The sequence below is a fragment of the Ictidomys tridecemlineatus genome, chromosome 11 (genome assembly GCF_052094955.1).
Source record: "Ictidomys tridecemlineatus isolate mIctTri1 chromosome 11, mIctTri1.hap1, whole genome shotgun sequence".
NCBI classification, from domain to species: Eukaryota; Metazoa; Chordata; class Mammalia; order Rodentia; family Sciuridae; genus Ictidomys; species Ictidomys tridecemlineatus.
The window spans coordinates 72,483,067-72,507,736 of record NC_135487.1 but is presented as its reverse complement, the minus strand read 5'-3'; the positions used below and the strand labels follow the sequence as shown (position 1 = coordinate 72,507,736).

Sequence of the window (24,670 nt, the reverse complement as noted above, 5' to 3'; positions counted from 1 at the left end):
AAATTACATATAAGAGGTTGTGAGGGGAAAGGGTGGGAAACAAGGTAGAGAATTGAACAACAGCAGATGAGGTAGAGAGGGAAGAAGGGAGGAGAGGGGAGGAGTGATAGTAGGGGATAGGAAAGGCAGCAGAATACAACAGTCACTAATATGGCATTATGTAAAAATTGTGAATGGGTAACTGATGTGATTCTACAATTTGTATTTGGGGTAAAAATGGGAGTTCATAACTCACTTGAATCAAATGTATAAAAGAGGATATGTCATGAGCTTTGTAATGTTTTGAACAACCAATAAAAAAAGAGAGAAATCCTTCTGGGGAAAGAATGTTGGTTTAAATCATGTGGAAAGTCCTTTCTAACTCTGAACTTAAGACTGTAGGGTAAATAGACCTTGATTCTAGTGGGCTGTTTCCAAATATTTGTCTATACACATGGCAGTGCCCTGTGCTGATGCTGCTTGCATCCTGAGGTTTCAGCTACCAGTCAGGGATCACTGCACTGTGGCCCTGGTTCCCATCTCCATCTTGCTACTAACATGAACTGATGTCACTATTGGATTATAGGATTTAAGGACTGTTGGGTAGTTTAATGCTTTAGGTTGTTGATATTTAATTACAATAATTAAACAAACATTTAATGACAATTTACTGTATATCATCACCATGCTAGATAACAGAGATAAGACAATGTTTAAAAACACTTTCTGGGCTGGAATAAAGCTCACAGTTAAGTGCTTGCCTAACATGTGCATGGCTCTGCATTCAATTTCCAGTACTAAAAACCAACAAAAAAAAATCTTTCTGTATTTGTGGAACTTACAACTAAATACTATCAGGAATTGGCAGCTAACTCTCAGTGGATTCTATTTTCACATTTGCAATAGTCAGATTTGTTTAAGTACCATGTTTTCAAGAAAAAAATAGCTAAGTGAAGCTAGCCAATCCTTAAAAAACATGCCAAATGTCTTCTTTGATATAAAGAGAGCAACTAAGAACAGAACAGGGAGAAAGAGCATGAGGAGAAAATTAACATTAAACAGAGATGAGTGCGGGGAGAGAAAGGGAGAGAGAAGGGAGACTGTATGGAAATGGAAGGAGACCCTCATTGTTACACAAAGTTACTTATAAGAGTTTGTGAGGGGAAAGTGGAAAGAAAAACAAGGGAAATAATTGAATAAGAGAAGATGGGGTAGAAAGGGAAGATGAGAGGTAAGTGGAGGGGGGATAGTAGGGGATAAGAAAGGTAGGAGAATACAAGAGTCACTAATATGGCATTATGTAAAAATATGGATGTGTAACCGATATGATTCTGAAACTTGTATTTGGGGTAAAAATGGGAGTTCATAACCCACTTGAATCAAATGTATAAAAGATGATATGTCATGAACTTTGTAATGTCTTGAACAACCAATAAATTAAAAAAAAAGAGCCAACCAGAGTGCTTAGCAACCAGAAAGAAAAGACCCACAGGAGAGTACCAAACTGGAATTTTTGGAATCTCAAAAAAAAAAAATTCAACACCATTTATATTTAAAAAAAAAAAAACACTTAGCATATTGTGACCTACAAGAGGACATCCTGAATCCAAAAAAATAAAAGGACCTTCTTATCAAGCCAGTCAAATCGGCAGCATCTCATTCATGATGTTGGCAAAATAACATCATTTGGAAAACAGCCTCTTTGCTGTGTATATATAAAAAAGCATTGTAATGAGTTTAAAAGTCCCAACTCTTGTATACAAGTCTGGGTTGATTATCAATTGAATGTTACAAACAGCAAACCAACCAGGAAAACTAGTTCATCTAATGCATAATAGCACAGCATTAAAATAACAGACTGGAGATTCTTTAATGAAACAAAGCCAAGCTAGGGGTGTGAACACAGTGAATGTTCTTTCTTGACTAACTGCTCCACAGGGGTCAAACTAGACTTCTGAAATTCATAAGGAATTTTCTAACTTTTTTTTGACTGTGGTCTGCCTTTAGTGAATATACATATGTGAATATACTTTTTAAACTATATTTCACTCAATTTTTTTTAATATATTTTTGTTGTAAGAGTTTATAAACACTGATTTAAAAAATATTTCTTGCTACTGCAGTTCTAACTAGTAGATCTAAATTCAAATCGATATATAAAAATAGAGTCCTATATGATAACTTTGATCTGAAATCTGGTATCAGGAATCATAAGGTCTAAAAACCACTGCACTGAAGTTTAGTAATTCCTATTTATTACATGCTAGGCAGTATACAAAGTGCTTAATTCCATTTATTTTATTTACTTCTGAAACAACTGTGTGTTATGAAGTAGGTAGTATTAATCCTATAGCCTAACAGGCTGATTTAAGTTCAATAATGTGCTCTAAATTGTGCCCCCAATGAGTCATTTAGTCAGAATTTGAACCCAACTAGCTTCCATTTATTTTACTATCCCAAGACCTAGGGCTCCTAATGAGGAATATTAAAAAAGATAAGTTAAAAATTTTAATTTTGACTGCTTATTACATACCAAGTAATTCTAAGCCTGTTCTTTAGTAGATAATTAAGACCACATGCCAACATATCTCCACATAGGAGTCAGTCTTGAGAGAGGAAGGCAAGTAGAGCTAGTGCAATGGACTTGCCCAGGGCAGAACTGGAGCAGGAGCTGAGCCACCACCCAGGAAGCTGGCTGCAGAGCCAGCACTCTTCATGGTGCTAGAAGTTCTGCAGGACTGTAACTATGGTCTGGTGTTTACCATCCAACCACAATGGCTCAGCTCCCTTCTATTAATGTGGAGAAGGGCCCAGGACAGCAAATCACATTACCACTGCCTGGGAACCAGGGAAGAGAGGCCAGCAGCCTCAGGTGTAGAAGGAGGTCAGATGAAATGATGACCTGCAAGTGATGCTGGTGTGCACCTGTCTGCAAACTACTGCCCAAGGATGTGGGAAAAGAAGCAGGTGGCAGGGATGAGAACCATGGGCTATAAACAGGGCCATTGTGCTGAGAGCCACAGCTGAGTCGGAATGGTCCCTGGCATTTTGACAATAGTATTGGTTGGGAGGCAAGCCATTAAGATGATGCTGTATTGATTCGGTTGTATATTAGACCTTTACTGACTGCCTGGGCCATGTGGAGTTCGGGAGACTTCCTGGGGAGCGTGTGTGGAGTGTGCTGGTGAAGTTCAGAAACAAAGTTTGTTCCTGCTTCAGTGGCTCATGATTTGTGCCCAGCCAGACTGCAGCACCATTGGAAAGCCCTCAGACCACTGGCAAGGCACATACTTCCACTATCTCAGGACATATAGTACACAATAAGAAATGCTGATCTTAACCAAGTGATGGTGAAGTGTACTGAGAATTTATTAGGTCAGGTACTGTTCTAAGCACTTTTCATCTCAATAAACTCAAAAGAATTCCTAGTTGATCTACATAAGAGTCTGGCCTTTTCTCATTCTATGATTGCAATAAGAGTTTGTGGTGCTATTTAGTCCATGGCCAGAGCAGATGGTGTGAACAGTTTGGTCACGTGGGAAAATCCTCAGGGAGTTTAAATTAAAGACACAGACACCATTTTACCTTTAAACCAGCTCTGGGATGGCTCCTTGAACCCTCAGCCTCAAGCTCCCCAGGGGGGCAGTGAGGTTTTACTGAAGAGGACAGAGAGAGAGAGAGAGAGAGAAAGATAGATAGATAGATAGAGAGAGAGAGAGAGAGAGAGAGAGAGAGAGAGAGAGAGAGAGAGAGAGAGAACACACTAGGAAGAGGGCTTTCATTGGGGAACAAACAATTCTGGGGAAAATTTCATCTGATGAAGGTCAAGGGGGGCCAATGTGGCAAGGTCAGGGGTGATGATTGGATCTTTGGGGCAGTGGTGAGACACGTCTCCACACAGCAAAGCTCTCAAATCTAAGAAGGGTGGGGAGAGCTCTGCCACATTAAAAGTATCTGAGCACCTCACACCTAGCCAGGGAGTAAACTCAGGCACATTCAAGGATTAACTCCCACAATGCTGCACTTCGAAGGGAAGGGAAACAAATATATATAATGACTCCTCTCTAGGGAGCGGAGTGGCTCAGCAGCTCAGTAGCTTGGGGGTCACCCAGTTCCAGGAATGGGTGGGGGGTCCAGAAAACTCACCTAGTTCCAGAACTGCAGGGTTCTGGGAAATCACTCCACTGTAGGGTCTAGGATTCTTACCCAGTTCCAGGACTGCAGAATTGTGGGAGGCCTGCCACCCCCAGCAGCGCAGGCAGCCAAACTAAATTTTGCTTGAGTGAATTTCCTAGGATACCAAATAAAACACCCAGGACACTTCCTCTGCCTCAAGCTCCCCAAATGGGAGAGCAAGGAATGTCATGAGGGGCTGGTGAGAGTGAGCATGTCCAAGAGTGGACTTTTACTGGGGAGACTGTCATTCTTTAGAAAATTCCATCCAGAAAAGGTCAAGAGGGGCAAGGTTACAAGGACAGGTAAGGTAATTCGACCCCTGGGGTTATAGGAAGGCACGCCTAAGCATGAAGACACATTCTGCTATTTCCAGGATCAGGGCCACTTTGAATGTGGCCAGATCACTGGAAGTGACTGACAGAGCTGCGACCAATCAGGGAAGGAAAATGCTGGTCACTCAGAGCAACAGCCCCCCACAGAGGCCTATCCAGTTCTAGGACTGGAAGGTCTAGGAAGCTCACACAGTTCCAGCATTGCAGGGTCCTGGGTCATACCTAGGGTTGTAGGGTTTTCTGACCTGTAGGGTGAGGATGCAGCTAAGCCAATGCTCTGTTTTCTGAACCCACAGCACTACATTCATCTCAGCCCTTGCAAGTCTAGCTGCTCAGCTAGGTCCCAAGAAGTGATGTGAAACTTCAGTCAGATGTGGGTTATGACTGCTGTGGGCACTCAGATGCCTCTTCCAGGAGGCAGCCTACAGTCCCAGCCCAGGCCCTGAGGGGCAGGGTGCACCAGATCCTGGGAGCACTGATGTGTGGCTTCACTGCAGCCTGGCCCCATGGGGTAGGCTATGACAGGGGCTGGGCTCAGGAGTGGCAGGCCACCAAGTGTGGGTGGTTTAGCAGTGCCTAAGTCTCAGGGAAGGTGGGGTGCCATGACTGTCACCTGAGCAAGACACAATCCAGCAGTGTTTCCAGTCCCCAGGTGCCATGGTCTAATAGCTGTGCTGGCCACAGGAGTGGGGTGCACCGTCACCTCCTTCTCTTCTGGGAGCTCAGATGTGTGGACTCCAGGCAGTCCCCTCAGGGGAGCTGAGTGGCATGAGAATACAGGAGTCCTAGTAGTGAGTATGGAAGATGTCCAAGGTTTGGGTGGGAGCTGCTGGTGTCCTCTTGCTTGATTAGTCCACACAGGGAGGAGGCTCCCTTGTTCTGAGCTGCTCCTGGCTGTTGATGGTGTGTCAGACACTAAGTGTGTCCTATTCTCTGTGTGAACATCCCAGGTTCCCATGCTCTATCTGGCTTCTGCTGATCCTTAGATGTGCTCTGAGGCTCTCTTTACTTACCCTCACCAAAGTGCATTCCTTATTTTGGGAGTTGTCTTTGTGGGAGGAAGGATGGTAGGGCTTCTAGTCAGACTTCTTGCTAGCATCTCTCCTCCCTAGAAATGTTTACTTTAAAATCAGAATAATCATACCCGGTATCACCATGTTTAATCACATTTGTATTGGAGATCCTCATGAGTAAAATATAATGAGAATAAAAGAAAGTAGAAGAATGGAATACTAAAATATAGAAAGCTTAAACTTGCATTATTTTCAAATGATGACATTTTTTAACATATTTTTTTTAAATTTTAGATGGACCCAATATCTTTATTTTATTTTTTTTTAATGTGGTGCTGAGGATCAATCCCAGTGCCTCCTGCATGCCAGGTGAGCACACTACCACTTGAGCCACATCCTCAGCCCAAACTATTTATATTTTGAAAAACGAAAATGTAATCTCCAAAAAGATTATTGGGAATACCTATAGAAATTGTCAAGGTTCCTGAATAAAGGCTTGAGGTATAAAAGTAAAATTAAAGTTTTATATTCCAGTGGCAAATGATTAGAAATTGTGATTGAACAGGATATACTATTTACAACAATATCAGAGACTGAAATTGCCTAAATAATAAAAAAATAGACTTAAGACTTCTGTACACAAATTATAAAATTTTATTAGGGGATGTTCAAAAGAACATAAATACATAAAGGCATATACTACGTTTGTCAATATAAGACTTAGTCTAGGTCATTTTTAAAAGTATTTTTAAGGTAGCCAGGTGCACACATGTAATGCCAGCAGCTCAGGACGCAGAGACAGGAGGATCATAAGTTCAAAGCTAGCCTCAGCAAAAGCAGGCACTAAACAATTCAGTGAGACCATGTCTCTGAAATAAAATACAAAATAGGGCTGGGGATGTGGCTCCATGGTAGAGTGCCCCTAAATTCAATCCCCAGTACATCCTCCCCCCCCCAAAAAAAAAAGTATTTTGAAGGCTAAAACACCATGAAATCTAAAGAGGAACCTGGAGTGGGTCTGGCCTATCAATTAACTATTAAGCTATTATTATTATAAACTAAGCTATTGTCATTATAAAGTTGTTCTGATTAAAATAGTATAATGCTAGTAGAAATTACATTAAGTACAAATATGTAGAAATTACATTAAGTACAAAATGTAGAAATTACATTAAGTACAAAACTACTTTGATGTAACAGCAACCTCCTATCAATTAGACATTCCATTTTGCATGAAAACACAGAGGCTCACAAAACAACTCAGCATTCTAGAATCACAGAGTTTTTGAAGAATTTAAAAATGTTCAGTAAAATGCAAGAGGAAATTCATTGCAAAATTACACAGTAGGGTAGTGTGCAAGAAGAATGCAGAATGGAAGCAATATACAATCTAAATGTCTGAATGTTCTATTTCTCATGACATATCCACTCCCATGCATACATTAGACTTTCTCGGTAACAGTGTAAGAGGTTAGTTGTGAGGACCAGACTGAAGGTAAGCAAGGCTTCTCAGCAGAGGGAGTTTTCCAAGAGCCATGCACTCTTGCTCTTTAGGGAGATGCAGGGGCAACGCTATTGGTCAAAGCCACAATTCTCTCTTTTTTAATTTTTAATTTGCTTTAATTAGTTATACATGACAGTAGAATGCACTTATATACTTTGATATATCATACGTAGATGGAATATAATTTCTCTTTTTCTGAGTGTACATGTTGTAGAATCACATTGGTTATACAGTCACATGTATATAAAGTAATAATGTCTGTTTCATTCTACTATCTTTCTTATCCCCATATCCCCTGCCTTCCCCTCCTTTCACTTTCCTCTACCTAAGGTAACACTATTTTTTTGCATTAAAATTCTTAATACACATATATACCACGATTTTTATATTTCTGTTTGTATATAAAGTATGTTGACACCCAATTCAAGTCTTCATACATCACATTTCACCATCCTTGCTAATCCTCTGCCCCCTCCCTTTCTCTCCCACCCCTCTACCCTATTTCTCCCATGCTCTGCCTCCCAACCCCACCATGAGTCAACCTTCTTGTATCAGAGAAAACATTCAGTATTTGTTTTTTGGGGATTGACTAACTTCACTTAGCATTATCTTCCCCAGCGCCATCCATTTACATGCAAATGCCATGATTTTGTTCTTTTTTAATGCTGAGTAAAATTCCTTTGTGTATATATGCCACATTTTTTTATCCATTCATCCACTGAAGGACATCTAGGTTGGCTCATGTCTATTTCATTCTACTATCATTCCTATCCCCACATCCCTGCCTTCCCCTCCTTTAGCTATTGTGAATTGTGCTGCTATAAACATTGATGTGGCTGTGTCCCTGTAGTATGCTGTTTTTAAGTCCTTTGGATATAGTCTGAGGAGAGGAATAGCTGGGTCAAATGGTGGTTCCATACCTTCATACTGTTTTCTATATTGGCTGCACCAATTTGCAGTCCCACCAGCAATTTATGAGTGTACCTTTTTCCCCACATCATCACCAACACTATTGTTGTTTGTCTTCATAATAGCTGCCATTCTGACTGGAGTGAGATGATATCTTAGAGTGGTTTTAATTTGCATTTCTCTGATTGCTAAAGATGATGAGCATTTTTTCTTACATTTATTGATTGATTGTATATCCTCTTCTGAGAAGTGTCTGTTCATGTCCTTAGCCCATTTGTTGATTGGGTTATTTGTTTTTTTGGTGTTTAGCTTTTTGAGTTCTTTATGTACCCTAGAGATTAGTGCACTATCTGATATGTGAGGTGTAAAGATTTGCTCCCAGGATGTAGGCTCTCTGTTCACCTCACAGATTGTTTCTGTTGCTGAGAAGATAGTTTTTAGTTTGATTCCATCCCATTTATTGATTCTTGGTTTTAATTCTTGTACAGTAAGAGGAAGTTGGGGCCTAATCCCACATGATGAAGATTAAGGCCTATTTTTTCTTCTATTAGATGAAGAGTCTCTCACAACTCTCCTTACAATACTGAGTAAGTGGTAATTATTTTACTTGGGTAGACTTTTCATAGGGTCAGAATAGATGTCATGAAAGAAAGAGAGCTGTCCATCGGTAGGAGACAGGTCTCTGCTTCATGGCTACTTTGTGTTGAGTGGGTTCTATAAGCAGCGTTCTGATACTCCCACATTAAAAAAAAATATGTCCAACATATATTCTTCCCAAGGAAAGCTCTATCACACAGGTTACTATTATTACCCTTCTATAAAGTGGATGTCTTATTATCATATTTTTTCTTTTTACTCTGTAGTGGAAGGAAACATTCTCAACCGATGTAACAAGAATCATTTATCAATAGAATAAAAACACAAGTTTATCAACACATTCTTAAGAATCCCAGAAACAGAACTGTCCACATAGACAACTTGGATTCATGATGAAGATGGCATCATAGAGAAGTAGGAAAGAGAGAATTATTTAACAAATGGGACTGGAGAATTGACATTCCACAAATAAAATACACACTTGCATTCCTACATCATTCCATATGCATTGCCAACTCTAGATATATTAACCATGTTAATATTTTAAAATAAAATTTTAAAATGATTAGTGGAAAATATTGTGGATAGCTTTTAAAACTTGATCTTACAAAATATTTCCTAAGAATGCACGCATGAAAACACATGATCACATGAGAAAAGATTAGTATTTTGAGAACATAAAATTAAAAACATCTGGGGCTGGGGCTGGAGCTCAGTGGTGGAGTGCTTGTCTACCATGTGCAAGGCACTGGGTTTGATTCTCGGCACCACATAAAAATAAATAAATAAAATAAAAGTATTGTGTCCAACTATAACTAAAAAATATTTTTTAAAAAAATTAAAGACATCTGTATGTCCAAAGATGTCTTAAACAGGAAGACCCAGGTGCTATGCTGCTGGACTTTGTCAGAAGAGCATAGGGAGCACCTGGCCTTCCTGCCGAAGAAGTGGTAGTGGAGTTTGGGTGGATTGGTGTGGAGTTCCTGAGGTGAGGGACCATCCCCAAGGTCTATGAGGACACCACCAGGAAGCTCAACATGAGCAGCAACATTGTCCAGCATGGTGTGGATGGGTTGACCTACCTGCTCACCGAGAGCTCCAAGCTCATGATTTCTGAAGTGGATTTCCAAGACTCTTGTTTTTGTTCTGGGATTCTCTGTAGAACTGAACAAATTATTGCTTCAGCTTTACCTGGACAACAGAAAAAAGATCAGGACTATTCTGGGTGAATTGGCACCTAGCCTTCCCAGTTACCACAGCCTTGAGTGGTGACTAGATGTACAGCTTGCAAGCAGAAGTCTCAGGCAACAGATTCAGCCAGCAGTGACCATAAAACTACACCTAAATCAGAATGGAGACCACAACACCAAAGTTCTGCAGGCAGACTCAGCCACCCTACTTCATTTAGTTCAGCAACTGTAGCAATCCTTGGAGGAGATGAAAACAAACCACTGTAGGAGAGTAGTTCACAACATCAAGTAGTACCAAGTGTTAAGGTCCTAATGCCTTTGACTCATTTGTGAATGGATGACATTCAGGAATTACTTTTCAGAATTAATTTTTATTAATTGGTGTTGATAAATGCATCTAGATACCATGAAATTCCTTTTCCTATTTCAGGATATTGAGGTCATGATCAGAAGCTCAAGTCAAGTTCCTTTTCTGGTGCAAAATGTGGTCAGCTTCTTGACAGATTGAAATGTAATTTTGTATTGTAAATGTGTAAATAGGAATGAATCAACTAGAAATGAATCTATACTGTTCATATCTTCTGTGTATATGAGTAATACCCTGTTTTTGGTACATTTTTGTCTGCTTAACTAGTATTTTCCTCCTTATTGATCAATTTTGAGAATAAAATTTATAGCTAATTCCTTTCCTATTCAGAGTATTTCTAAATAGTACAATACTTCTGACTTTTAAAAGCATCTCATGATGTTACTAGCTAAGAATAATGTAAAGTGAGTGTGAGTTTTTTAAATTATATGCCCATATTGTTATAGGAAGTTCATGCATTTTTCTTTGAATGTAAAGATAAGTAGTTTTCACCATATTGCTGAAGTTTGACTTATGGTTCATTGACTTAAGTAGTACTCAATTTTGTGTGGTTATTAATAATATTTTCACAAGGATTAATTTTTTCCATATACCCAAAGCAACTAAAAGACACACTGTCATTTACATTTATAAATAATGGATACAAGAATAATGTAATCAATGCTTCATTATCTGGGGGAAGAAAGATGTCTTAAACTAAAAATGTTTAGATATTTAAGAATATATTTTCAATATAACTGATAGAGTTTCAATATAACTAACACACTTGAAAATTAAAAATATGTAAAGATAACCTACGAATTGGTAAGAAAAATATAATTAATCTAGTTAAAAATGACCAAAATATATGAGCAGAAACTTTACAAAGGAATAAAAATGACTATCAAACACAGAAAAGTAATGTAACATTATCAATGACAATAAATATAGACCACATAATGAAATAGCTTCTGAAGGTTTTATTGCCAACAGCTAAGAGACCATGATAAAGTGCCTGGACACCTCCAAGGAGACTAGACCAAGGGCATCTCACATGTGATCAACACTTGTGGGAACTGATGCTGCTTCTAGGAAGAGAGCTGGGTGTGATCCCTGGGCTGACCTCTCATATGCCCTGTGAACAGCAGCCACATTCCCAGCACATATACCAGGGACAGTCCCACACAAGGGAGGCCTGTGCCTAAAGCCTGCAGCAATGAAGTTCAGAGCAGCAAAAACATGGAGACTTCTCAAAAGTGAATAAGCAGGAGAGTGAGCAAGGCAACCAGGTACATCCACAGGCTGACTCCAGTCAAAACCAGTGAGCACAGTGGGTGAGTTTAAGGACCACCACTCTTTGATGGCTATTTTTATGTGTCCAGCGGTGAAGGTTATGGTCCACAGTTGTTTGGTTAAGCATCAGTCTAGATGTGGAAAAATACTTCTTAGCTGTGATTAAGATTGACTTTGAATAACATAGGCCACCCTTTATAGTGTAGGTGGGCCTCATCTAATCAATTGACAGCCTTAAGAGCAAGAACTAAGGTTCCTAAAGCAGAAAGGATTCTTCTCGAGGCTGCAACATAGAAGGCTCATCTGAGTTTTCAACCTGCTAACTTATGGAATTGACTTGAGATTGCAGCATCTACTTTTTCCTAAATTTCCAGCTTGCTGACAAGTGCCATGGATTTCAGATGGTCTGCTCCCATAATATGAAACAACACATCAAAACTAATCTCTCTCCCATTCTCTCTCTTCTTATCTCTTCCCAGACTACACAGAATGCAGATACATTCAACAGAATATTTTTGTTAAAGGATCACTAAAATTTTATACATTTATATGCATTTGTATACACACAAACACATACACATACACATATAATGTTAGGAATACTAGCAGCTGCGATAAAACTTCAAAGAAAGTGAGAGAATAAGGACTCCTAAAGGTAAAAGGAGGCAGGGGAAAGCGTATACTTCCATGAAAGCTGTTACACTTGAATTTTCAAGGTAGGTTTACGAGAAATAACTAAAAACTTAATAAAAGCAGGCCAGTATGGACAATGTAAGTGTGTTATCAATGTGAGTTATGGGCAATTGAATCTTTGGCATCTGATATCTTTTGAAACATGAGAAAATTAGTAATCAATGTTTCAATGATGTGCATGGATTTATGGTGGCAGTAGATGGAGATGGAAGAGGAAAACAAAGGCCACATGCTGAGAAGAGGCACTTTCCCACACCTGTGCTCATTTTTCAGTCATCTGACCAGCAAACAAAACAGTGGAATCTTGGCTGTCCCTGGAGTCACCTGGGAAGTTCTTAGTGCCTGGATCTCACCCCCAGACATCCACATTTATTGGCCTTAGAATGAGTTTAGGAAAGGACATATCTGAAGGCTCACCAAGGGGTTCTCGTTGCAGGTCTGGGACTCCCTGAGGGACAGGATGCTCTCAGGCTGCAGGTGTCTGAGCTCTGATTTTAAGTTAGTTTCAAGCAAGTGAAGAGCACAACCAAATCTGCTTTGTACAAAGAGTACAGGGCAGAGGGAAGAGGACATATGAGCAAGAGGACAGGCTGGCAGTCGCAAGGCAGTTGGATGCCCTTCTTGGCGGCTTTGGAGAAAGGTAAGGCATTTGGAAGCAAATGTGCTGACTGTGGGGTGTGGAGACCAAGAGGGGAAGATGCTCAGGGGTGTCTAGTGGAACCCAGGATTTCAAGCTGGTGATTAGGTAGGTTGTATTAAGTAGTGATGGTGAGCAGATTGAAACCCCTGGCCCTTTGATGTGCCAGCTTTGCAGTGCCTGGGAATCTTTGCTGCAGAAAAAAATATTTGGTAATCATTGGGTGGCTTGAGAGAAGGTTAATAGCAATGAGTGATAATGGGTGTGGTGACATATTTCTGTAATCCCATTGGCTCAGGAGGTTGAGGCAGAAGGATCCTGAGTTCAAAGCCAGCCTCAGCAAAAGTGAGATGCTAAGCAACTCAGTGAGACCCTGTCTCTAAATAAAATACAAAAAAACGGCCTGGGATGTGGCTCAGTGGTTGAGTGACCCTGAGTTCAATCCCCTTAGTTCACAGTGTCACGGCAGACCATCTAAAAGGTATTCATGAGAAGAGTAATTTTAATATTAATAAATCTAATGATGATTTAAAAGCAAATTAAAATTTAATATTTTGTTAATTCATGACATAATTATAGAAAGCTTAGTTATTATGACTTCAATAAAAAGTCTTTTGGAAATTATCACATTTTATTTGGAAAGAAACTGAAGGGCAAAAGTTTCTAACTCTAACTAGCACTTCAAATCTTTCAATTCCTCCTCCTTTTCTGGAGGCAGGGTGAGGCTTAAAGACTTCCTTTCACTCTTTTCTGCTCTCTTATTATGGACTTCCCATCTCCTCCTGGCTGATGATTTATGTGAGTTTCTTAGGATGGAGGAGGAATAATCCAGGGGATGAGAAACCTTCAAGAGCTGCAGCTTGACTAGACAGCACAGGAACAGGTACGCGGCTGAAAAGCTGCAAGTGCTGGGTCCTGGGCCCCCCGCAGCCCCAGGCACAAATGTTTGCCAAATTAAGCTCAGAAATACGTCAGGATTTTTTTAAGGGAGTTGGGGAGTAGAGGAAAAGCATCTCTGGTTTGTGAGATCACATGAGGAGAAGACGGTTGCCTGAGCCGCTGCTCTGTCAGGTCACTGGCTCTGGAATAGAGCTCAGAACAGAAAAGGTCAGAGCCCAGTCACAGGTTGCCTGCCTCTCGCCTCCCTGTAACTGTGCTTTGGCAGCCTGCACCTTCTGATGGACTCAGTGCCAGTATCTGCAGCTGCTCAGTCTGCCAGAAGAGCTGTGTGAAGACAGGCATGTCAGGAGGCATCAGGAGTAGTAGGTATAAGATCCTGGGCCTGGTTCCAGCACAGGAGCGAGTCTGAGCCGCACCAGGTTGTAGTGACGGCTGCATGGCAGCCTGGCAAAACTCAGCTGTCCTGACCTCTGAAGGTAAGGTGGAGCCCACATTGCTTTTGGAACCATGCTACATACCACTTTTAAATATGTTTGTAAGGAACTGGCTTCAGAGATATCACCAGGCACTGCTCACAGAGTTCAGTGAGAGGCCAGCACATGTTTCCAGAAGGTAAGACAGAGATACCCAATGAGATCCGACCCCTCACACAGCATCCTCCTCACCCTCTCTCCTGTACAATAAAAGGTGTGAAGGTCGTTACACCTCTCAGCACCGGCTGGGGACACATGGGTGACTCGGTACCCCGCTTCTATTCTGGCTGATGGCGTGACTATAACAGTGCATGTCTGGAATGTTAGGGGGGCATTTATGATCATTAGAAATAATCAAGTCCAGACCAAGGAAAAAGGTCTAAGAGAATGTTTGATAATTTATAGCTAAATGACTTTGGGACTTCAAGATAGAATATCCAGGTGGTTCTTAAAGGACTCATAAATACTCAATTTAAAGGGGAAATATTAACATGGAGGTTTATGATCAGAGCATTGAAATTACATTGATCATGTCTACTCTGGCTCTAAAAATAAAAATGGAATAATAATCCAGCTACCTAAGCAAGAAGGCTGCAAGCCATGTCTTGCATGGTAAAGCAACATCTGCCATTGGCACAGATCAGGGACCATGCTCCAGGAGACCTTCCTGGAAATGCCCCCAAGGACTCTCAATCGACCCAGCTTCTAGCCCCAACTCTGCCTGTCAGGGGTGATGTGTGCATCATTTGCTGTTAGATTTTGTTTCCTTGAGGCAGAGAGGACACATATCAGAGTGAGAGAGGTTGATGGAGGCAGCTTCTCAGGAAGAGATCTGCCCATGAGCTGGAATGGGACCTTCCAAAGTTCTGGTTGTCCTGGGGCTGGCATGAAGAATGCAAAACAAGAGGTGATCTGAGAGTCTTTGGTGAGGGTTTACAGGACAGAGGGGTGGACCACGATGAGAAACGGAGAAGTGTGAGGCCTTCCTAGGGAAGCAGAGTGCCCAGGCCTCTCCTTAGATACCTGCAGCTCCTGAGAGGGTCAAGGAATACCAAGCTGGTTCAGACACCTCCTAGAATGGAAATGACAGAAAAACTCACAATTCCTGCCCTACCTACCCTAGGATCTGTTGAAAAAATGCAGTAGGATCATCCTGGAAATAGATGAATTCTAGATAGGGCAGAGGAGTGGGAGGGAAAGGGAAGGGGTAAGGGATTAGCAAGGATGGTGGAATGTGATGGACATCATTATCCAAAGTACATGTATGAAGACATGAATTGGTGTCAACATGCTTTATATACAACCAGAGATATGAAAAATTATACTGCATATGTATAATAAGAATTGTAATGCATTCCACTGTCATTTATTTTTTAAAAAAGTCAATAAAAATAAATTTTAAAAAATAAGCTAAAAATGAGATTAATAATAAAAAAATAAAATAAAATTGTAATTATAATAATTTCTCTGAAAAAAAAGATCATCCTGGAGACTAAAAAGTGCAGTCCAAATGCAAGCCCCACAAAACACACATGAACATTGATTAATTATTTCCTGAATGGACAAAGCCAACAAATGGGTGGTGGTGCAGAGGAGAGAAAAATCACTTTCCAGCAACTAAAAAGAATGAATCACTGCCTCTCCTAAGACATTCACTGGCCTTATTGGGTGGATTGGTACATTAGTTAAGAATACAGACCTGGGGCTCTCACTTGACTAGCTTTCTTACTCTCTGTGCCTCAGTTTCCTCATCTACAAAATAAGGCGATTGTGATATTTCCTATTGAAGATTTTCTGTCTTGATCAGAGGATGTAAAATACTCCATAAAAGAAACACTGAAAAGAAAATCAGGGCTAGAAAAATAACCTGGGGGTGGAGTTATTGTTTTAGATGTGGTATCCAAGGTCAGGAGACTGAACAATGCCTCAGGGAAAGATCTACATAGGGAGCTCAAGAATTGAGCCCCAAGGCAAAGTGATTTAGGAGTGTTAGGAAAATAGCAAAGAAGTTGCCTTTTACCTAAGATTGCGCAGCCATTTGGGTTGGAAAGAAGCAGGACAAGAGTGTCATTCTGAGCTCTTGAATGAGCTGAGAGATCTTAAATCTGGCTAATGTTATGCCAGATTCGTGGGACTCCAACAGACCTCCAGGAGCCGAATTCAAAGCAATCACACAAGAATCTTTATTGCAAGCTCAAGCCTGGACTCACAACCATTCCTGATGCAGTGGTCCCAGGGAGTGAGTCCTGGTCCTTTGTTCAGTGAGATTTTACAGGTTTTGGGAGGATACTGTATGCATCACAATATCACACAGCAAATCATTCCATACTGCTGGAAAGTCAAACAACAACTCTTAACATTGATTAGCACATTCAATGGCGGGAACAAGTTGGGAAGGGGTAATTGGTTAGTACAAAAGGGGGATTTGTTTGAACTGATTGGTTTAGGCCAAGAGGGGTGTACATGCTAAAATACATGTTTTCCCAACATGTTATTAACCACCATAAACTACTTGGGGGTCATCTGGCATTCCAGGTATTTTCGCTGTCTCATGCTGATTGGAGGTTGCTAGGGGGGTTGCTATGGGTCCTGACAGCTCAGAGAGACCATCTAACTGAGTCAGGGACACCTGGCACCACAGACCTCTCCTGTTATTTACAGACAAAGGACTCAGCAGGGTGGTATGTGCTTAGGAGTGCTCTGTGGGTTTTTCCAAGGACAAGGGTCATGCCCTCTTCCTTAAGTCCTTGAAGTAGAAGCTGCTGTTATTTATTTATTTTTAAAAATGGTGTCACATTAGTTTCTCACTAAGAGGGGGTCAGGGGCTTGACCCCTCCTTTGTGGTCTTAACACTATCCAATAAATGCCATTCATGGGTTCGATCACATGAGGCCAAGAATTTCCCATGAATTTCACAGCAATGTGGAGGTCATCGTTGACTTCAGAGGGCACTTTGAAAGGGAGGTGTGTTAAGAGGTTAAGAGGAAACTTGTGGAATTTTAATTGAACAGTTTTTTTGAACATATAATATTCCTGAATATTCCTGAAGTAGGCAGTTCTCAGAACCAGGAGAAGGCTGGAGAGCTCTGCTCTTTAGATGGTGGGCATTTCCAGATCAGACTGGGAAGTTGAGTACAGACAGGGCTCCCCTGTTGAGAGCCAGGAGTTTGCCTTGCCTGGTCATGCATGGTCTGGTGCTAGAAAGCTTATGATTGGCTGAAGCTCAGCTATGTGTGATTGGCTGAAACTTGGCTGCTTCTTTATACTACTGAGTTTAGTTTTCAGATTGTTTTTGAACTACATTGGGTGGCTATTTGTTATACAGGAATTCAAAGCATGACCACAGTCTTTAATCTCTGATCGGGACTCCTACTCATTTAACATGACAGATAGGGGCAAGAGCTTCAATGAGGAGCATTCCAGATAGAGCTCATAGAGACCTTCTACAGGAAGAAGAAGAGACTTGGGGAGCTGAGCCTCTGAACATGGTTGGAGATGGGTAGGGACCTCAAGGGGGAGCTGAGCCAGCAGAGAAGGAGCAGCAGATCCCCATGAGTCTGAGGCCCTGGCAGCTTTGAATCCACAGTGTGAGCTTGTTTGGGTCCTTGTTCCCATGTCTGAGGCTGTGGAAGCAGGTCACCTTCTTGCTCTGACCCTGAAATCCTTCAGACAAGAGGCAAAAATACAAATTGACATAAGAAAAGAACCACAAACACTTGGGAGTGAGCCCAGGGCTACAAAAAGTAAGAAAAGTGAAAAGACCTGAAAGAACCTGAACCTTGCAGAACTAAATAAACAAGTCTAGTGCTGCCTGAAAGCTTCTGGGGTGACCTTCAATGTGCCTTGTGACCATGCTGGCTTCATGTTCATGTAGTCTATATACATTAAAATTAGTGGCTTGTGTCTGTCCTTTGATAGAAAGGATTTTCTATCACAGGACTTTAAGATTCTCACTGAATGTTCACCATGCACAAAGAACTTTATAGTCAAGAAGATGTTGGATGGCCTAACTGTGCAAATCTCACAATACCTCAGGGTACACAACAGATTTTTATATGCATCATTTTATTTACTATCAAAGCAACCCTAAGAAATAGGTCTTATCATCCCCTTTTTTTATAAAAAGAAATCAGAAATCCAGTCCAGACAATGTACTTCACAAGTGGCCACGTCAGCAATGGCTCCCAGGCTACCTTACCCCAGACCCAGGGCTGTTCCCAAATACAAGTCAGTCATCCCTTAGCAGTAGGGCATGTTCTGAGAGATGCACTGTAAGGTGATTTTATTGTTAGGTGAACATAACAAACTGTGCTTACCCAAACTAAGGTATTTACAACATCAGTAGGAAATATGATTTTGAGATCATTGCCATACACAAAGTCCATCAGATGTGGCACATGATCATTCAGCAGAAGTGGCAGCCCTTTGTGATCACCACATTGCACCCCAAAGGCAAGGCCTGAACAGTGTAAGCACACAGGAGGAGGGAATCATGGAGTCACCTTGGAGCTCTGTCCAGGATTTTCTCTGAATCCCATAGCTGTGTTCTCTTCTCCTCTCACACAAGGCTTCCATCACTACAGAGATGGTTTCTGATGCCTCCAGAAGCCTTTGCAATGCCCTCCTGGAGCTACTTCAGGTATGGTTCAATCATACTGACATTTCTGGGCTCCTATTTTCTCACCTGAAAAATTAGAGTGTTGAGCTTCATCAAAGTTGTTCTTGTAGCTCTGAGGCCAGAATCACTTCTTTGAGGGTTTGTGGCTCTGCTCTAGGTAACTGGCTAGCTGAAATTTGGATTGTTGTATAAATAAGACATTACCTTATTTCCTTGTAATGAACGTATTTGTAACTAGCCCTTCTATTAGGATGTAGAAAAAAAATTTCATCTTACAACCACCACTCAACAGATTTTGCCAGTACTTGGACACTTGGGTTCTGATCCATCATTGTGGGAAGAGAAGAGATGCAGTCTTTTCAGGGCAGAAATCACTTTAGTTCCCTAACTCTGCCATCCTCCATGTTTTCTCAGTTAATAAATTACATCTCAGAGATTCCAACATGGCGGCTGGCGTGGAGAGATCAAGTCTCTGACCTCTTCAGCTGTGCGGGCATAGGGAGTCGTAAACAATCTAAATTCTGTTTGCTCAGGATCACTAGGCAATGCTGAGCTGACATGGATCTGGGGCGATCAGCCTGGACCTCTCAGAACACACACTGAGCCCAGATCGGCTGAATTCAAGCTCCCGTTCACCAGCTTCCCGCAGACAAACAGCTGTGACTCAGCACTAATCCATCTGGCTGAAACGACTGGTCAGCCCTTCTGATCCTAAGGAGGTAAATGCCTACCTAGCCTTCATAGGTAGTGGCCACAGGTTTGAAACGGGGCTTGGGAGAGACAGTAAGGACCCACCCGTTGCATTGGTCACCCAGCAAAGGGAAAGGAACTGTCGCCATTTGCAAGAGATACCACCATAGCAGAGAACTGACTCACCAGACTGCAGTAGAGGAGATAACTTCATTAAAACCTGCGGCTACAGGTGTGTAACCCCCTAGCCTTCCCTCTCCACACAGCAGGGAAACCTTAAGGGCCCCTCCCAGCTCTCCCGTGAGCACGTTAGCCAGAGGGAATCAGATGTGGCACTGGACCCGAGGCGCGGAACTCCCAGCTACCACTCCCACCAGTGCTGACACCTGAGGTCTCTTGCACCAGCTACCAGGGGCGTGGCTACCGGAGGTGTGGCTACTGGAGGGCAAGTAAAATTCGCTGAGGATTCTCAGCCCCAAGCTCTACAAACTTAGGGTCTGAGGGAATGGCAAACAGGGAGAGTGTGCCCAGTCGTTCATAAAAACAGGGCTCCCGGGAGCAGCAGACCTGGCCTGTAGCCAGTATTGCAGTGAGCGGCATCGGTGAGAGGGGCCTGGCTAGAGGAAAAGTGGGGAAGTGACTAGACACAAGAAGAGGCCCTAGGCACTCAGGATTGGAGACTTGCCCAGTCTGGGAGGAGGAGCTGCTGCACAGTGATTGGTTTCCGCTTATTGACAGGAGAAAATTGCCCTGGTGACCACAGCGCCACCTACTGGAGGAGAAGTTAATCAAACTCTAAGACTGCATTTATTAGTTTGTTTGTTTGTTTGTTTTTTGTTTTTTCTCTTTTTTTTGATTTGGGTTTTTTCTTTCATTTTCATTTTTCTTTCTTGTTTTTTTCAATTTTTTTTCAATTTTGTTTTTTTCTAATTTTAATTTTTATTTTTTATTATTATTTAAATTTTTTTTTCTTTTTTATTTCCTTTTTTTTTCTTCTTTTGTCTTTTCATTTCTTTTCAATTTTCTTATTCCCCCTTCCTTGGATTCTACCTGCTTACTCTCAATCTCTTTAGTGAATTCTTCCCTTCCCTTCTAATACCTTTCCTCCCAAGCATCAAATAAATTTATAGGAGTAAACAGTAACTCAGCAGTCAATCAGAACAAGAAGTAACATGAGCAGCTTGAAAAAGCAAGGAAGAAAAGGAGTACAAACAATGCAGGACAGCCTAAATATTCAGGAGGACCTAGAGTCATCAGAAAAATGGTCATATAAAGAACTCAAGGAACATCTTAGACAGATGGAATGGAACCTTAAAGAGGATACGAGACAGCAAATTCAAGCAGTGAAAGAACACATTGAGAATGAATTACATAAACAGAAAAAAGAAGAAGTTAAGCATCTTTATCAGGAGATAGAGATTATTAAAAAAATCAATCAATAATTCTAGAAATGAAGGAAATGATAAACCAAATTAAAAACTCAATTGAGAGTATCACTAACAGAGTGGAGCAAGTAGAAGCCAGAACGTCAGATAATGAAGACAAAATATATCATCTTGAAAAGAGTCTAGCCAACTCAGAAAGGCTGATAAAAAATCACGAGAAAAACATCCAAGAGTTATGGGATAACATAAAAAAACCAAACTTAGGAGTCATCAGGATAGAAGAAGGTACAGAGATTCAAACCAAGGGAATGAGTAACCTGCTGAATGAAATAATTACAGAAAACTTCCCAGAAATAAAAAAGGAAACAGATATACAATTGAAGATGGATACAGGACACCGAGCACACAAAATCATAGTAGACCAACGCCAAGACACATTGTTATGAAGATATCCAATATACAGAACAAAGAGAAAATATTAAAAGCTACAAGAGAAAAGAGGCAGATTACATTCAGGGGTAAACCAATAAGGTTAACAACAGATTTTTAATCACAGACGCTGAAAGCAAGAAGGTCATGGAACAATGTATTTCAAACACTGAAAGACAATGGATGCCAACCAAGAATTCTGTATCCAGCAAAATTAAGCTTCAGGTATGACAATGAAATAAAAATCTTTCATGATAAACAAAAGTTAAAAGATTTGCAGCCAGAAAACCAGCATTGCAAAGCATTTTGAGAAAAACACTATACTATACGAGGAAGAAATGAAAAACAATAACCAAAACCATCAGTGGGAAGTACCTTGGTAAAGACAGAGGGCGAGGGGAAAGATAATCATGGAGAAAAAACTAAATTTTTTTTTAAAAAAGGATAAATAATCAAACATGGCTGGAAGTACAAACTAGTATCAATAGTAACCCTAGATGCAAAAATCTTCAATAAAATTTTGGCGAATCGGATTAAAAAACACATCAAAAAAATTGTGCACCATGATCAAGTAGGATTCATCCCTGGTATTCAAGGCTGGTCCAATATACGGAAATCAATAAATGTTATTCACCACATCAATAGACTTAAAAATAAGAACCATATGATCATCTCAATAGATGCGGAAAAAGCATTCGACAAAGTACAGCATCCCTTTATGCTCAAAACTCTAGAAAAACTAGGGATAACAGGAACATACCTCAACATTGTAAAAGCAATCTATGCTAAGCCTCAGGCTAGCATCATTCTGAATGGAGAAAAACTGAAGGCATTCTCTCTAAAATCTGGAACAAGACAGGGATGCCCTCTCTCACCACTTCTGTCCAATATAGTTCTCAAAACACTGGCCAGAGCAATTAGACAGATGAAAGAAATTAAAGGCATAAAAATAGGAAAAGAAGAACTTAAATTATCGCTATTTGCCCATGACATGATTCTATACCTAGAAGACCCAAAAGGGTCTACAAAGAAACTACTAGAACTAATAAATGAATTCAGCAAAGTGGCAGGATATAAAATCAACACGCATAAATCAAAGGCATTCCTGTATATCAGCGACAAAACTTCTGAAACGGAAATGAGGAAAAACACTTCATTCACAATATCCTCAAAAAAAAAAAAAATACTTGGGAATCAACCTAACAAAAGAGGTGAAAGATTTATACAATGAAAACTACAGAACCCTAAAGAGAGAAATAGAAGAAAATCTTAGAAGATGGAAAAATATACCCTGTTCATGGATAGGCAGAACTAACATTATCAAAATGGCTATATTACCAAAAGTTCTCTATAGGTTTAATGCAATGCCAATCAAAATCCCAACCACATTTCTTGTAGAAATAGATAAATAAATCATGAAATTCATATGGAAAAATAAAAGACCCAGAATAGCAAAAGCAATTCTAAGCAGGAAGTGTGAATCAGGCAGTATAGCGATACCAGATTTCAAACTATATTACAGAGCAATAGTGACAAAAACAGCATGGTACTGGTACCAAAACAGGCGAGTGGACCAATGGTATAGAATAGAGGACACAGAGACTAATTCACAAAGTTACATCTATCTTATATTTGATAAAGGGGCTAAAAGCATGCAATGGAGGAAGGATAGCATCTTCAACAAATGGTGTTGGGAAAACTGGAAATCCATATGCAACAAAATGAAACTGAATCCCTTTCTCTTACCATGCACAAAAGTTAACTCAAAATGGATCAAGGAGCTTGATATCAAATCAGAGACTCTGCATCTGATAGAAGAAAAAGTTGGCTCCGATCTACATATTGTGGGGTGGGGCTCCAAATTCCTTAATAGGACACCCATAGCACAAGAGTTAATAACAGGAATCAACAAATGGGACTTACTTAAACTAAAAAGTTTTTTCTCAGCAAGAGAAACAATAAGAGAGGTAAATAGGGAGCCTACATCCTGGGTAAGCTTTAAATTCTCTCGTAAATCACTGCCTCCTTAAGTGAATGCTTCCCTGCATTCAAAGAAGGCCAGACTAGTCTCTAGCCTGGATTGGTTCCTAGTGTTTTTTTTTTTAAATATTTATTCTTGCATTTTTTTTTTTAAAGCAGCTGTGGACAGTGGTTTAAGAGGTGTGTGTGTGTGTGTGTGTGTGTGTGTATATGTGTGTGTTTGCTTTAATCATAGAAACCTTTGTTGAATTACTACATACAAATAGTTCCAACAACAAAGTAGATTATCGAGAAGATGAAGGAATAAGAAGAAGTAGAGATAAAAGACAAAGAAGAAGCAGGAGAAACAGGAGGAAGAAGAGGTAGAGGAGGAGGATAGCAGGAGAACTTCTGTGGTGGATTAGCGGACACCTGCACACTGAACCTGCCCATTTAGCTCCACCACTGAAGCCATTTCCCTGTCCCTTTACAGACCCCTGAAGGGCCAGTGCAAAAGCACAGTTGAAAACTTTTCCTTCAGTATTCCAGAATTCAAAAATAGCCCTTTTGTGTCCTCTCTGTTGGCCTGAATCCCACCCAACATGTCCAGTTGGTGAGTGACAAGAAAGTGAGGAGTGCCTCTTCCTGCCCTTCCCTTCCAGAATCCACAGTGGCTCCAGGGGGCATGGGCACCAGGAGCCAGATTGGTTGCCACATGCTACAAGACATCTGCTTAAAACCTAAGGACTTGAAGAATTCCATTTTACTACAGTAACAGGGAAGTGAGCGCTAATAGCTCTAATTAAACCATGGCTCCTCTCTCTGTTGGTCCCTGGGGTAATTAACCTTTTGGTTAAAAGACTTTTTTTCTGATACCCATAAAGTTTTTGTGTTGATGTGCATAAAAACAGTTAAAAACAGGGCTGGGGTTATGGCTCAGTGGTAGAGTGCTTGCCTAGCATGTACAAGGCACTGAGTTTGATTCTCAGCACCACATAAAAATAAATAAATGAGATAAAGGTATTGTGTCCATCTACAACAACAACAACAAAAATCTTTAAAAAGAAAAAAGAGTTGAAAACAACCATAATGATGGACATGTGTTACCAGTATCCCCCGCTGAGCATGGCTTTTGGAATAATGATCTAACTTGAGCCAAGTGTGTGGTGTCACCAAAGGACACAAACACTCAGGGAATCACACCTTTATTTATGTATTTATTTTTACCTCTCCTCACATTATTGATTGTTTCCTTTGCTGAGAAGGAGCTTTTTAATATGAATCCATCCCATTTATTGATTCTTGATTTTACTTTGTGGTGAGCCGTTCCTGCGGACTGTGGTCGCCATTACATGATGGCGCTGGCTCCGCTGTGGTCTGTGAAGGACAACTTCATATCAGAGAGAGTTGGCGTATTGTCAACTCCTTATCAGAGAAAGTTGGCGTGTCGTTCTCTAGCACCCTGTGAGAAGGGTCCACGTGGCAGCTTCGCATTGGGGTTCGAGGTGCTTTATTAAGGCTAGGAGGGGCATCCAATTATGTCCATG

General features: G+C 40.8%; 1 protein-coding gene and 1 pseudogene across 1 annotated transcript in view; one reads left to right on the top strand and one right to left on the bottom strand.

The window, feature by feature from the left end:
• LOC144368571 (glycogen debranching enzyme-like) overlaps positions 1 to 5,445 on the bottom strand; it is a 62,028-nt gene extending 56,583 nt beyond the window's left edge. The window contains 1 exon segment of the mRNA XM_078027767.1: positions 5,101 to 5,445. Within this exon segment, the coding sequence (XP_077883893.1) occupies positions 5,101 to 5,445 (345 nt within the window).
• A 3,917-nt stretch (positions 5,446 to 9,362) lies between these two features.
• On the top strand, positions 9,363 to 10,097 carry LOC144368570 (COMM domain-containing protein 2 pseudogene; annotated as a pseudogene).
• The last annotated feature ends 14,573 nt before the right edge of the window (positions 10,098 to 24,670 follow it).